The sequence below is a fragment of the Ailuropoda melanoleuca genome, chromosome 14 (genome assembly GCF_002007445.2).
Source record: "Ailuropoda melanoleuca isolate Jingjing chromosome 14, ASM200744v2, whole genome shotgun sequence".
Classification (NCBI taxonomy): Eukaryota; Metazoa; Chordata; class Mammalia; order Carnivora; family Ursidae; genus Ailuropoda; species Ailuropoda melanoleuca.
The window spans coordinates 44,274,822-44,289,689 of record NC_048231.1 but is presented as its reverse complement, the minus strand read 5'-3'; the positions used below and the strand labels follow the sequence as shown (position 1 = coordinate 44,289,689).

At 60.5% G+C, this 14,868-nt stretch overlaps 1 protein-coding gene across 14 annotated transcripts in view; it reads left to right on the top strand.

Annotated features, from left to right (window-relative positions):
- AIFM3 (apoptosis inducing factor mitochondria associated 3) overlaps positions 1-14,679 on the top strand; it is a 21,280-nt gene extending 6,601 nt beyond the window's left edge. For 3 of the 14 annotated variants that reach the window (XM_034643144.1, XM_034643140.1, XM_034643142.1), the window contains exons 3-19: positions 2,517-2,695; positions 6,555-6,765; positions 7,019-7,128; positions 7,316-7,425; positions 7,520-7,564; positions 7,792-7,888; positions 7,964-8,076; positions 8,371-8,457; positions 8,865-8,956; positions 9,065-9,195; positions 9,299-9,414; positions 9,523-9,594; positions 9,672-9,735; positions 10,517-10,634; positions 11,907-12,005; positions 12,269-12,365; positions 13,926-14,678. In XM_034643144.1, coding sequence (XP_034499035.1) covers positions 2,665-2,695; positions 6,555-6,765; positions 7,019-7,128; positions 7,316-7,425; positions 7,520-7,564; positions 7,792-7,888; positions 7,964-8,076; positions 8,371-8,457; positions 8,865-8,956; positions 9,065-9,195; positions 9,299-9,414; positions 9,523-9,594; positions 9,672-9,735; positions 10,517-10,634; positions 11,907-12,005; positions 12,269-12,365; positions 13,926-14,408 — 2,076 coding nt within the window. In that variant the 5' untranslated portion in view covers positions 2,517-2,664 and the 3' untranslated portion in view covers positions 14,409-14,678. The other 11 variants (XM_002926283.4, XM_034643147.1, XR_004620465.1 and 8 more) reach the window with 11 other exon arrangements.
- The last annotated feature ends 189 nt before the right edge of the window (positions 14,680-14,868 follow it).

The window sequence follows — 14,868 nt, the reverse complement described above, 5'->3', positions numbered from 1 at the left end:
CCCCCCCGCGGCCGCGGCCCCGAGCGGCTCCAGAGCAGAGGCCCGCGCCGAGCCCAGGTGAGCGCCCTCCCCGGGGACCCCAGCCCCCCGGATCCCGGTCCCCGACCCCGCCACCCCCGCTTGGCTGCCGGGTCCCGGCCCCCCTGCCTCCGCGCCCCGGGCCAGCGGACGCACTCGCAGGTCTCGGACCCGGTGCCGGCGCAATGGGGGCTGGGGTAGGCAGCCGGAGAGGGAGAGAGAGACAAGCTGGGGGCCGAAGCGCCTCTCTTCCTTCTCCTCTCCGGGCCCGCGCCCTTCCCCGCCCGCCCCGGCGCCCTACTGTGTGCCCGTCCCCCTTCCGGGGCCGCCGGTTTGGGTGAGGACACCTGGATGAGCGGGAAGACTGCTAGAAAGGTCTTCCCAGGTAGAGAGGACTGCACGTGCAAAGGCAAGGAGAGTGCGCGGGAGGCTTGCGCCTGAGCCCCGCGGGGGAGCAGGCGAGGGCGGACGCGCCTCAAACTTGATTGCCATCCCCAGGAAGGCTGGAAGCCACTGAGGCCCCCAACTGGACAGCACCTTCCCCCGGTTTCTGCCCAGCTTGCACTGGCCTGGGGGGATGGTGTCCCGCGAATCAGGACACAGGCGCCTGGTGGGTAGTTAGCACTTGGGCACCATTAACAACTTTTCAGCACTGGGTAGTTTGTGGGCAAGGGACAGCACTCCACAAAATCTTGGGGGCGCCTCCTGCTTCTCCCCAGGCAAGAGACTTAGTGATAGAGGCAGCAGCGCCCTGAGCCCGTGCACACGGTAGAACGGAGAAGTTTCAATCCCCAGCAAATCTCTTTCCAGGCCCAAGGCCCTGGAGGGTCTAGGACCCCTGGGCACCTGGGAAGGGAGAAACCGCCTAGACAGGGACCTGACAGCAAAGGGAGGTCCCACATTTTCTGACATCTGTGGCCCAGCAGGTGAAGCCTGAGGCCGGGCAGGAAGGAGGTGGCAGGGCTGAGCCCCAGGAGAAGCCAGGATCTGGGGCAGGCCCCCTTTGTGCCCAGGGAGGGGCCAGGCAGGGCAGGTGGTAGCCAAGTCCTACAGATGTGGGGGAAAGAGTATTGCTATGCCCAGGTGGCCTTGGCTGCCACTGACTCCTGAATGTAATGGGTGCCTCTCGTGCAGGTAAGATCAGAGGCCAGGAAGTAGACGGTCCTTCCCAACTGTCCCTCCTGTCTTCTTGGCCCCCTTGCTCTCAGGCAGCCACTCAAAGCCCTTGCTGGGATCTGGGCAAGACCAAGTAGGCCTCAGCCCCACCTCAAGTTAGACTTCAGGAAGAACTTCCAGGGGAACCGGGGGATGACAGTGGGATGGACTGGGGGGAGGTCATTTGTAAACAGTGTAGCTACACCTTTGTCCCAGGCCTTCCAAAGTCCAGTCTGTAAACTGCATCTTCCAGAAGGCCCACCCTGTGGCCTTGAGGACTCTTTGGCTGCAGGGATCTCTTTGCTGATCTGGTGACCTCTCCCCCAGCCCTGTGGCTTGCAGGGTGATATGGGGCTTCCTGGGTCCCTGCTCATCTTGAAACTAACCAAGGGGGGGAAGGGGGGAGGTCTCCTGGATGCCCCTTCTTTCTGCTTGACCTTGGTGAGCCCTTGGCCTCTCAGTTTCTCCATCGGCTATTGATCGTGATCTCAGCACCACAGGCTTCGAGGGCATTTGTGAAGGGGGTGCTGTGTACAGGGTGGGAGCTCATGACTGCTGGGCATGGGCTGTGTGCCTGGGCTGCCTTTCCCCCAACCCCATCAGGCCTGGGCTGGCCGCCCACTTCTGTTCACCATGGAGCTGGGTTTCCCTGGGGACCAACCCCAGCCCAACCCCACCCCCTTAGCCTCTCCTGGCCTTACTCACACTGGGAGGAGGGGTGGAGGCTGGGTGGCCTCTTGGACCCCTGCCCCCTTTGCTGAGAAGCCTCCATCCACTGCTGGGCCGGGGAGGAAGAAGCAGTGGTTGCCCCTGGAGGAGGTGGGTATCCAGGGGCTGCCAGCCAGAGTTGGGGCCAGGACCCAGGAGAACTAAATGTCACCCCATTGTAGGAAGGAGAAACACCAGGATCAAGAGGGCTCTGATCTGCCTGAAGGGACCTGGGTTTGGACCCCAGGCATGGTGGCCTCCCTGAAAAACGGAGGGTCCAGGGCTCCCAGGCTGCTGATTTTCCAGTGGGCTGCAGAAATCAGGGTTTACCTGACAAGGCAGCTGTGGGGCTGGACCTAAAAGAGAGGCTGAGATCTGAGCGGAAGTCCCCCTAGGCAGTAGGCACAGCCCACAGGCAAAAATGGGAGGGGAGAATGAGGGTAGGGAGCCTGGAGGTTCTCAGAAGGGAGGTACCTTCCAGGGTCCGCTGCAGTAGTGGCTCCCAGCTCAAATGTCCGCATCTTCCAGAAGCCAACCCCCACCCCCCGCCCCGTGTGTCTTTATCTCTCTGTGTCTCTCCCCACAACCCCCATCAAAGCCCTGGTCCCTACAGATGCCCCTTGTCTCCCCTGCAGGTCCTGGAGGCAGCTCCAGCTGGGATGGCAGCTCCAGCATCTCTAAGGGCCATGGGGAGTCCAGCCCCGCCGCTGCGGGGGGCACCCTAGGCCTCCCACAGCCTACCATCTGTGTACCTCTCCCCCATTCATCTGTGGGCCACTCGCCATGGGTGGGTGCTTCTCCAAGCCCAAGCCAGGTACCTTCTCTCTTCTTGCCTCATTCTCCACCCCTCCCCCTCCCTCCCCCACTCCCTTTCTCCTCCCTCCCTCCCTCCTCCAGCCACCTTCCTCCTCCCCCTCCCCCCTCTGCCTCCGAAGTAGGTCAGGCTGGGCGGCAGACTGCTCTGAATCTTAATTCCCTGCAAGCAGGAGGGGGTGGAGGCCTGGAGCATTCTCTTGGCCCCCCTCCAATGGGTCCCCCTCTTTATTTGGGGCTTTGGGTGCTTCTGGTGGGAATAGCCGCTGAACCTTTCTCAGAAAGTAAAAGTTAGGGTTCCTCCTGCTCCAGGATAAGGCAGGGGGGCCTTCCCCTTAAGGCTGGGGAAGAGGGACTCTGAGGACACCCTCAGCCGCTATGTGACCCAGGGCATGCGAGTTACCTCTCTGAGCCTGTTTCGCTCTCTACAAAATGAGCCTGACTTCTCGAAGTTGCCACGAGGGTGGAGTGGACAGATCACAGCCCTCTTCACCTCTTCTGATGCCCTGTGTGACCTTGGGCCGAGTTTCCCCATTTGTGCAGGACATCCTGCCCTGCCTGGCCCAAGCGGCTCCAGCTTGAGGTGGGGACCTCCCGGGTGCTGAGGGAGGCCTGGGTCTGCTCTCCATGGAGACTTCTGTCTGTTGGGCTCTCTCTCCAGCCCCTATTTTCCCTCTTCTCTCTTCACAACACTCAGGAAGGCAAAAGAATGGAGATATGTCACAGATGAAGAAATGGAGGCCCAGAGAGGCCTCTCTAGTGGCCAGTCAGTGCCCACCCACCTGCCACCCCAGCTACCCTGCCCCAGCTGGCTCCCGTTATACCTGATACCCATCAGCTCCTTTACCTTGGAACACATGAGCCTTTTCTCCTTATCCTGGGTCTGAGGGAGAACTTGGGGGCAAGAGGAGACCTTTAATGCCCTGACAGGCAGAGGGAACCCCCTGCACCTGCCTCAAGGAGCCAGCTGTCCCTCCCCCCCATGCCCCTGCTGTGGCTACCCAGCCCTGGGCCCAATCCCGCGACCCTTCCTGGCTCCACATATGACTTGGGCAAGTGATGGCCATTGTCTTCACCTCAGCCTTCCCCCCATCAGAAGTGGGCAGGAAAATGCTAGCTGGTCTGGCAGGAGGCCAAGAGCAGAGGATACCACCTGCAGCTTTCTTTAAAGGCCCTCACCAGGCTGGCCTGCCCAAGACCCCTGGCCACCAGCAATCAGGTCAGAGCTGGGAGCTCTCACCTCCCCAGAGGCAGTGATAAGAACTTGCGTTCTTGAGCCCAAATCCAGCCCTGTCCCTTCCTGGCTGTGTGGCCCTGGACAGATGACTTCACCTCTCTGGGCCTCTGTGTTCTCATGTATAAGTGGGGTTAACAATTTTGCCTCGCCCCCCACCCCACCCCATGCAGACTGTTGTGATTAGCAGAGGGCCTGGCACACAGGAAGGAGGCATGTGCAGAACACTATTATACCCTCTTTTGGGAGGTAAGCTCCCTGTGCTCAGGACTCCCCTGTGGGGCTATGGCAGGAGGGCAGGCACCCACACTGAGCAGGTCAAGGGTGAGGTTCAGGGAATTTCAGGGTGTGTGATCGAGAGCATTTGGGCCATAGAAGTTCACCTGGGGTCAGGAGGGGCTACAGGGAGACCAGAGCAAGCTAAAGGTCTTTGTGCAAACTCTTTACCTTCTATCTTGCTCGACTCTGGCTTGGAGAACACCAGCACACGTTTCCTGAGCTCACTCTGTACTCCCCATGTTCCACTGGCTCTATGTTCCTGATAAGAAGTGTTCCAGGGCAGACCCTTGCCAAGCTCAGAACTAGAAAGAAGTGCAATCTCTTGGCATCTAGTCACTTGCCTTTTATTAGGCCACAAGTGCCACTTAAAGGCTTTCCCTTTTTGCCATGGCTGCCAGGAGGCTCAGAGCTAATCAATAAAATGCTACTTACTACCCAACTTCATCTGTTGAACTTCTACTCTGAGTTACATATATTAAATCCTTCAGTATTCACTATCACCAAAGAGATAGGCACTGTTCTCTCAGTTTTATAATGAAGGCATCTGAGGGCCAAAGGGGATAAGACAGGGGCCCGTGGTCACATGGGCTCCTGGGAATCATGAGACTAGGGTTGATCTGGCTCTGTGGGTGAGCAGAGACCCCCTCTCCATCCACCTTTCCACTACTGGCTCTGACTTGATGGCTTCCCATTAGACTGCATCTGTGAGCTCCTTGGAGCCTTCTGGAAGGAGGTGGTGGATGCAAACAGTCTGGCTTGGCTGTTATCTGGGCCCCTGCCAGGCTGTTCCTGTGAGCTTCCTCTCTACAGTTCACATAGCTGGTGTCAGCTGAGTTGGGAGTATTTTCCTTTTTAAATCTTCTCAAAACATTCTAACACCATTACATAAAGTATGGAAAATGGAGGCAAAGAGCTCACCCCACCCTTAACCCCCCTCCCACCTGACCCAACAGCTTCATCAGGGCGGTGTGCTCTGGGGCCCCGCTGGAATCACGGAGCAGACCTTCACCCCTGCCCCCTGCCGTGCCTGGGCCAGGCTAAGGGTTGGGACTTGAGGATAAGGGGGTGCGGGCCTGCCTGCTGGGCTCCGGGCCAGGCCAGGGTGGGAGATGAGCACAGCACGAGGGGAGGCACATGCCGGGAATGGGCACCCGGAGGGGGCAGCACCTGAGCTGTCCAGGGGGATGGGCAGGAGTGAGCCAGGGCTGGGAAGGATGGCAGCCCAGGCCAAGGGAACCGCATAGGCAAAGGCCCATAGCTGTGACTCCATGTCCTGGGTTTCTGGAGCATCAGGTTGGGGTGGCGGGGATGAGAGGTGAAATGGGGAGAGGCCCGGAGGCTCCCGTACCTTGGGAGCTGGGGGAGGCACCTCCTGCTTCCTCATCAGGCCCATGCTGTGCCAGGGGCTTAGCTTCCATCACTCAGCCCAGGAGGCCGGATTATCGCTGCTAAAAATTCTGTTTATTGTTCCCTTCTAATTAGAAAAACACCCCAGGCACATTTTAGGGAATTTAGAAAATGCAGAAAAATATAAAGATGAAAACGACAGTCTCCGGCTAACTGCCTGCTAGAGTGGGCCCGATGGGCACTCTGGGGAAGTGTCTTCTGTGTGGAGGCTTCGAGAGGTGGGCCCCGCACCCCTCTGCACATACCCCTTTGGGTGGGGGTCACGCCCAAGGCCCCAGACCCCAGACCCCAGCACATGAGAACATTGAAAACCCAGGGCTTGGGAAATGATGGATTCTAAATTGGTGAGCATGGGTATTTTAAGAAGTTGAAAATACATGGTATACACTTTTATTTTTTAATTAAAAACATACAAACCATCAAACCTGTGGGAAAGTTGCAAACAGAACAACAGACCCTCTGTTTGCCGTCACCCAGATTCACTGGCCAGAAGTGAGCCGCACCCAGGTTTGGATGCCCTACGCTCCCTTGAGTCAGGCTCTACACATGCCCTGATCCTTCAGGGGTGTCCTCCTCCATCAGGGGCCATGCCCTGGGGGTCAGAGCAGGGCTCAGGGCACCAGGGTTCTCCCCCTCCCATAGATTCTTGGAGAAAAGGCAATGTCAAGGTCAAAGGAGCCCCAGTTGTGCCCCCCTCACTCATCTGTTACTGAAAAGGAAAACGTGCAGAGATTAACTCCACCAGCACAGCTCACCCTCCTGCTGCCTGGGTTGTGCTTCTCGCCTGTTTTAAGGCTCTCTGCTGATGGTGCAGGGGGCTTTCTGGAAAGGTGGAGGCATGGGAGAGAACTCACTCCAAGGGGCCAGCCCCAGAGCTGGTGGGGTGGGGAGGGGGGTGGGCCAGGCTGGGGGCTCACGGTGCTGCCCTGCCCACCCACAGTGGAGCTCAAGATCGAGGTGGTGCTGCCTGAGAAGGAGCGGGGCAAGGAGGAGCTGTCCGGCGGGAAGGGCAGCCCCCGGGCCTACCAGGGCAACGGCACAGCCCGCCACTTCCACGCTGAGGAGCGCCTGCCCGCCCCTCACCCCTATCCCGGTGCTCAGGACTGTGTGGAGGCCGCTGTCTGCCACGTCAAGGACCTTGAGAATGGCCAGTGGGTGCTGGGCCTTGGGGGAAGGTGGCGGGGGCCGTCCGAGGGCCCAAGATGGGAAGGCAAAGTGCAGGCTGTGGATGGGGTGGGCTGGGAGGCCTGGAAGGGGCCTTTCACCAGCACCCGCACCAGCCACCACCGTCGTGGCCTCTCCTGGTCTGGGCCTGCTCCCCAGAAAGCTGAACTCTGGGAAGAGTTGTCCACCAGAAGTGGGGCCTGGTGTGTGGCCTGAGGTCTGAGTGCAGCCCCTCCCCAGGATGCGGGAAGTGGAGCTGGGCTGGGGGAAGGTGTTGTTGGTGAAGGACAACGGGGAGTTCCACGCTCTGGGCCACAAGTGTCCACACTATGGCGCGCCCCTGGTGAAAGGTGAGCTGTCCCAGGACACACAGGAGGTGGGGTGGGACCTCCCTGAAGGGTGCTTGGGTCCTCCTTGGACCCTCAGGGTCTCATGTATTAGTGGGGTCTCCTGGGCTGTGGGGAAGAGCCAGCAGCTGCTGGGACAGGGGAGAGGGACTGTTGCTGGTGGCGCCAGCCCAGCACCGCCCTCCCCCAGGCGTGCTGTCCCGTGGCCGGGTGCGCTGCCCCTGGCATGGTGCCTGCTTCAACGTCAGCACTGGTGACCTAGAGGACTTCCCTGGCCTGGACAGTCTGCACAAATTCCAGGTGGGGCCAGGCGGGCAGTGGGGTGGGAGCCTGGGCGTGCAGGGTAGGGGTTGGAGCACCCAAAACCTGGTCCTGAGCAACACAGCCCTTACAGGTGAAGATTGAGAAGGAGAAGGTGTACGTCCGGGCCAGCAAGCAGGTGAGGGTGTGGCTTGGGGCTCAGGCAAAAGGGAGAAGTGAGGAGAGTGTCTTGGCCCAGGGATCAGCATGTGCAAAGGCCCTGTGCCTGGGGAACAGAGTGAAAAGCTACATGGTGGGGATGAGGCTGGACTGCAGCGGCAGGACCTGGCCTGCTGGGATGATGGCACAGGGAGGATGTCCATTACTCCAGCTCCCAGCTCCCTTCCGCTCTCCGGCCACCCCCAGGCCTTGCAGCTACAGCGAAGAACCAAGGTGATGGCCAAGTGTATCTCTCCATGTGCTGGCCACAGCAGCAGCACCAACGTGCTCATTGTAGGCGCAGGTTGGTGGTGGGGTTATGAGGGGCAGGGTGGGGTGGGGGAGAGATGGTCCTTGACCCACAGCACCCTCCCCTCAGGTGCAGCGGGCTTAGTGTGTGCGGAGACACTGCGGCAGGAGGGGTTCTCAGACAGGATCGTCTTGTGCACACTGGACCGGCACCTCCCCTATGACCGACCTAAGCTCAGCAAGGTGGGAGGAGGGGCGAATGGGGCCCAAGCAGGGCCCAGACCCCTAGCCGTCTGGGCACAGTCAGGCCCTCTCAGCACCTTGCTTGTCTCCCCTTGGGGCTCCGGCCCCAGCTGCCCTCTCTGCTCTTGCCGGTCCTATCTGTGGTACCCCCAGAAAGATGCGGGTTTGTTGAATTCTATCCCACAGCCCCTTTGTGAATGGGGCCCAGCCCTACCCTCCCTAAGCCTCGAGTCCTCTGTTGCAAAATGGAACGGTGGCCACCTGGCCTTATCTCAAGATAGCTATCTCCTGCAGTGCCTGGATGCCCAACCTGAGCAGCTGGCCCTGAGGCCCAAGGAGTTCTTCCGGGCCTATGGCATCGAGGTGCTCACCGAGGCCCAGGTAGGGGGCCAAGACTTGGAAACAAACCTGGGGAAGTCTTAGTGGGAACCACAAATGAGGTGAGGCCACGTGGACCCCTGGAGGTTTGGGGGCGGGTGTCCTGCCCGCTGGGCCCTGCTGTCCAGGCACCTGGGGTGCTCCGGGCCTGGACGGCAGCACCAGCTCTTCCCGGCAGGCTTATGGGCACATGCAGAGATCTGCTCAGGGCTGGGACGGGGGAGCGTAAGGACAGCTTTGAGGGGAAGGTGGTGTCTGAAATGTCAGGAGGAGAAGCCGGGAGGAAGGATGACCCAGGTGGCAGGAACAGCCCCGTGAACCTTCTGTTCAGAGGGTCTGGCAGGAGCTGGGAGGGGCAGCCAAGTTCAAGTCCACGCCCAGGCCCACACTCTTCCCGCGGGGGGTTGCAGGTGGTCACAGTGGACGTGAGAAACAAGAAGGTCGTGTTCAAGGATGGCTTCAAGCTGGAGTACAGCAAGCTGTTGCTCGCACCGGGGAGCAGGTGGGACGGGGTCCCCCCTTGTCCCTGACGGACACTCTGCAGGGCACCAGCCAGGATGGGAGGGCTTGGGGTGCCGGGAGCCCCTCACTGATGCTGGCCACGACTCAGCCCTAAGACGCTGAGCTGCAAAGGCAAAGAGGTGGAGAACGTGTTCACCATCCGGACCCCTGAAGATGCCAATCGTGTGGTGAGGCTGGCCCGGGGCCGCAACGCGGTGGTCGTGGGAGCTGGCTTCCTGGGTGAGCGGCCAGGGCTGGTGGGGGCGATGGTCTGTGACGGCTGGGCGGTTCTGGCCCCGGGAGGTGCAGGGTACCAGCCTGCCATCCACCACCCCGGCCCCAGGGATGGAGGTGGCTGCCTATCTGACCGAAAAGGCCCACTCAGTGTCCGTGGTGGAGCTGGAGGAGACACCCTTCAGGAGATTTTTGGGGGAACGTGTCGGTCGTGCCCTCATGAAGGTGAGCCCACCCCGGCACCCAGCACTCAGCCCCTCGGTACCCCAGGCACCCAGCCCAACCCCTGGCCACGCTCTCATGCATGGACTTCTTGCCCACCTGCCCTCCCAGATGTTTGAGAACAACCGGGTCAAGTTCTACATGCAGACAGAGGTGTCGGAGCTGCGGGCCCAGGAGGGAAAGGTGGGCCCTTCTTCCTGCCCCCTCTCCCCTTGGTCCCGGCAGCGGGGCCCACCTGCTCACCTGCCCCCTCCCCACAGCTGAAGGAGGTCGTGCTGAAGAGCAGCAAGGTTGTGAGGGCTGACGTCTGCGTTGTGGGCATTGGTGAGTGGGCGGGCAGGCCGGTGCCAGGGAGCACCTGCACATGCTCCAGACGGGCCTCGGGCTGGTGCCTTCCCCTCCCTGAGCCTGGGCTCCACGTCTAAAAATGGCCACCCCACCCGTTCCCACCTCCCAGGGCCGTCGGGGAGTGGGTGTCGCACATTTAGCCAGGGCTTGGCGTGGAGGACGCTCCCACCGACCGCTGCCCACAGATACTCGCCTCCACGGCCTGCCCCATGTGGGCTGCCGGCCACGAGCCTCCAGCTGGGCCCTGCTCCAGTTGAGGTGCCAGGACAGGGAGGGACAGAGCTGGGAGGTGGCAGCACAGGAGCTGCGGGGTATGGCATGCCGCCACCCCCGCCCCCCGGGGCTTCCCGGAGTCTCTCGGAGGAGGTGATAGCTGAGGCCGGATGGGAGGCTAGCAGTCTGAGGGGGGGTCCAGGCAGAGGGGGCAGGACATGCGAAGGCCGTGGGGTGGGCGGCCCATTGGACGATCGGTGTGGGGCTGGACCGTGGTGAGGGAAGGGTATGGGTCATGGAGGACAATGAGGCGGAGACAGAAGGCACCAGGGAACGGACAAGGTGGCCCCTGTCCTGTCAGGCGCGGTGCCCGCCACGGGCTTCCTGAGGCAGAGCAGCATCAGTCTGGACTCGAGAGGCTTCATCCCTGTCAACAAGGTGGGGCCGCGCTGGCTGGGCAGGGCGCTGGGCTGGGCAGGGGTGGTGGCAGGCCCAGGCCGAGGCCCCCGCCCCACCCACAGAGCCCCGGGTCCTCTCCCCACAGATGATGCTGACCAACGTCCCAGGAGTGTTTGCAGCTGGCGATGCTGTCACCTTCCCCCTGGCCTGGAGGAACAATCGGAAAGTGAACATCCCACACTGGCAGATGGCTCATGCCCAGGGTATGACCAGCCCCGTGGCAGGATGGGGGGTGGAAGGCTGTCCCAGGGTCTCAGCCTCCCCCAGGCCCACCCCCCAGTTGTTGGCCTTGGGTCCTGGTCTCTGGGTTAGCCTTCCAAGGCTCGGTGGTGGCCTGTCTGACCAGCCAGTTAATAACAGCAAGCCCTGTGGCCCATGCATAGACATCCCCCTCCCCCCACCCCATGCCCTCAGGACACCCCCTCCGCCACAGTGTCCCACCCCACCCTTCCACCAGCCCCTTCTTTCCTTTTATCCTCACCAACCCGTGCAGTCACCCAGGGAAAGAAAGGGATTTAGTAGGATATGGGCCACCTTCCCACTCAATGTTTCTGTGTCCCTCGGGCCACTCAACTGTCTCTGTGAACCCAGTTGCTTCATGCTGGCCCTTGGGAGGCAGCCCTCTGGGCCTGGGAACTGGGCTCAGTGGGGAACCGAGTGCCCCCCCCCCCGCCACGCGCACACACACAGACTTGGTGGTCACCAAGCCCTGAAGCCTCACTTACTGTGCATGCCTGGTCTGGGTCCCTAAGATGAACAAGCCAGCACGTTGGCTGCCTCATGGGGAGGACCAGCAGACTCTGCCCTGGCCTCTCCTGCCTGACTTCACGTTATCTGAGCATCCGCTGCCTGAAATCCCATTCCTGGTGCCAACTTCCGTTCAGGTCCAAGGTCTAAAGTCGGTGCTAGTTTTAAGGAACCAAAGGCTCCTCATCAGCCAAGCATAATTAAGGCCTAACTGGGAGGGTCTAGGAGATCACAGCCCTCCATCTACAGGGCCGAGGGGGCCTCATATGAACTAGGAAGCCACCCATGCTATTCTGTGGGGCCCTGGGTGTGGCTGTCATCTCTGCTTCCCCAGGTACTTGGGCCCCATTCTCCTGCCCCCCTCTTCATACCTGATGTGTCTGATGAGTTGTGTGCACACCTGAAATGGTGGGCAACCCCACAACCTCACAATCCCAGGAAGCAAACCTTCCAGATCTTGGGGGGGGGCACTTCATTCAAATTCTCTAGAGAAGTGATCTGAGTGACCGGCTTTGAGCCAGGTGTCCCCTCTGCACGGATCAGCTGCGATTGAGGGTGGGCAGTGGGCTGAGCGATGATGCATTACTTGACCTCTGGGGAGGCGAGGAGGGGGGGGGCAGGAGGAGGGAGAGTAGCCCCACGTGTCAGAAGTCCCCAGAGAGCCCTGGCAGGCAGTGTAGGGGTGGTGAGGGCTAGGGTCGGGGCTCTCACGACCCTGGGTCCTACAGGCCGGGTGGCGGCCCAGAACATGCTGGCGCAGGAGGCGGAGATCAGCACCGTGCCCTACCTGTGGACAGCCATGTTCGGCAAGAGCCTGCGCTACGCGGGTAACGGAGGGGCGCCGGGGAGGGGCGGGGCCAAGAGCATTTAGGGGTGTGGCTAAGGTGTTGGCGGAGTGCGGAGGTGGAGCTTGGAGGTTAGGGCGGGGCTATGAGCATCCTAGGGGCGCGGCCACGTCCGCCGTAGCAGGAGCAAAAACTGGCTGGGGGTGGCACTAAGGACCACCTAAAGGGACAAAGGGAGCGGGGCCGGGTGGGAGGTTCAGGGAGGATGTAGGAGGGCACAGGGCGCTGACCTGGGGGAGCCCCAGCCCCTCCTGTTTGGCCCACAGGGTACGGAGAAGGCTTCGACGACGTCATCATCCAGGGGGATCTGGAAGAGCTCAAATTCGTGGCTTTTTACACCAAGTGAGAGCAACGGGGTGGAACGCGGCGCGAAGCAGCGGGAGCTCGGTCGGGAAGGGGAGCTCATCCCTGAGGAGCTCTGCTCCAGTAGAGGGGACCTACCTGAAAGGTGGACCGAGTGGCCAAGGGAGGCAGCTAGGCAGGAGACCCTCCAGGGACAAGTGAGGAGGCGGGGTAGTGTTAACTCCAGCAGCCACCCATTGAGGCAGGACATTTTATCTTCAGGACAGCTCTTTGTGTCGGGTGTTGTTGACTCCCACTTTTACACTGAGGAAAGTCACACAGGCAGAGTGGTGGTCCCAGGGCGGGAGCTCAGCCTTGAACTCCACTGAGGAAGGTTGGAGCCTCCGTGGGCCTTGGGCAGGATCCCCAAGCCCATGTTGGGCCAAACAAAGCAAGGAGGGTTGGGTGCTCAGTACATTCCTGTCGCCCTGAGTAAGATCCCTCCCTGGACCCCAGCTGAAGAAGAGAGCATCAGGGTCTCCAAGAAGGAAGGCCACTGCTGGGCGGTCCTCAGGCTCAGTTACTCTGTCCCTGCAGAGGCGATGAGGTGATCGCTGTGGCCAGCATGAATTACGATCCCATCGTGTCCAAGGTGGCTGAGGTGCTAGCCTCCGGCCGTACCATCCGAAAGCGGGAGGTGGAGTGAGTGTGGGCTTCAGAGGTCTGGTGTGGGTGGGGGGAGGTCCCCCAAGGGACTAGCCCGTGGTAGTCCTACACTCCTGTAGCCCTACAGAGCCCTCCCCCTCTTTATTCTTGGTCCACATCAGTCTATGGGGCATCAGCACTATGGGTGGTGTGGGACAAGGGCTGTGGTTTACGAATGGGCTGGTTATTTGTGCTCCTGGGGGGATAGAAGAAGGAAAAGAGGCTGTGTCCCAGGGCAGGGCCAGTGCTATGGGGAGGGGTCAAAGCCCTTGGTCAAAGCCACTGCTTGGGCATCACCTGGCCTGGGACACTCAACTGGATTTGGTTGTTTTGAGACTGGCGCGGGGAGAGGGGGGCGACGGGTAAAGCAGCTAGTGATGCCTCTGGGGTGCCCTGCAGAGATGTCAGGTGGTTGTTTGGTGCCTGGGGGATGCTGGATGTCAGCCATTACCTTCACCCCAGGATGGTGCCAGTGGGAGTCACCCTGTGGGCTCAAACTGCCTACAGAGAGGCCCTCTCCCCCTGCCCAGGGACTGGGGAAAGCTTGGAGGCCATGGAACAGGGGTAGGCCTCAGGCTGGTAACAATGGAGAACCAAGAGGGAACATGATGAATGACATACTCTCTCCCTGGCCTCCTCTCTCTCTCTCTCTCACTCTCTCTTGCCTTCGAAAAGGCTGTTTGTGCTGCACAGCAAGTATGTGGTCCTCTGTCCTTCATGTTGACCATTCTGAGCCTTTCCCACCTCAGCCCAGAGCCTGTACCCCATGGTCTTCCCCTCTCTGCCTAAGTACCCATTCCTGCTGGGCACCAGGGGCTGGCACAGAGCAGGCCCCCTGCTGTCCTCAGGGATCATGGTGCTGCATGGGTAACCTGCTGTCTTCTACCCTGACTCCTCCTCCCCTCATTCCTGCAGGACCGGCGACATGTCCTGGCTCACAGGGAAAGGATCCTGAGCTCGCATGCAGCAGACTTGGGCAGGCACGCTTGGGCACCAGGGACAGAGGCCAAGCCCTGGAGGCAGGTGCCAACCTCCAATTTCCCAGGATCCCCCAGGGCAGAACCTGAGTCTTCCCAGTGCTTGCCTTCGGTTGCCTGGCTCACCTCCAGAGAGGCTTCTGCTGCCTCCAAGAGATGCTTACCCCCCAAGGCCTCAGCTGCCACTGATGGCTGGCAATGGAGGCAGGACAGGCCTATCCTCTTCTCCCTCTCGAGACTGGTCTCCTGCAGGATCCTGAAACATATTAGATATTATCTTAAAATTAAAACGCACACATTTGCAGAGCTGTGTGACTTCCATTGTAATTGGACAGACACTCATGAGGGAGAGAGCACAACCACACAATGCTCAGTGTCACACCAGTTTGGCCTATGCGCACTTAGAGGGAGTAGCAACTGATTCTGCCCCTGGGGTTGGGGAAAGCTTCTCTAACCAGTGTCTTGGATCTGCATTTTGAAAGAAGGGCACTCTGGGTAGAAGGGATAGCATGTGCCAAGGGTTTGAGATGGGAAGTGCTTCTTCAGAGGTCAGAGGCAGCTCAAGCTTGGCAGTTTGGGGACATGTGCCTACTTAGGGCTGTAAGGGCTGGGTCCTGAGGCAGAGCCCATGCTTTTCATGGCAACCAGAGCTCTCTGAATCCCCATTTTGCAGGTAAAGAAAACGAGGCTCGGCTATTAAGTAGGCAAGAGAATCTAGAGCCTCTGTGGCACTCTGCCTCCCAGTCAAGAGGAATGCCGGTGGGGGGGGGGACGCGGGGGCCAGAAGTGGGGGCGCAGGCAGGAAGGGGATAGTCCAGCTTCCTCCTAGGCCACTGCAAGCCCGGAACCCTCCACCTGGGATCCCAGGAGCGGCGGACGGT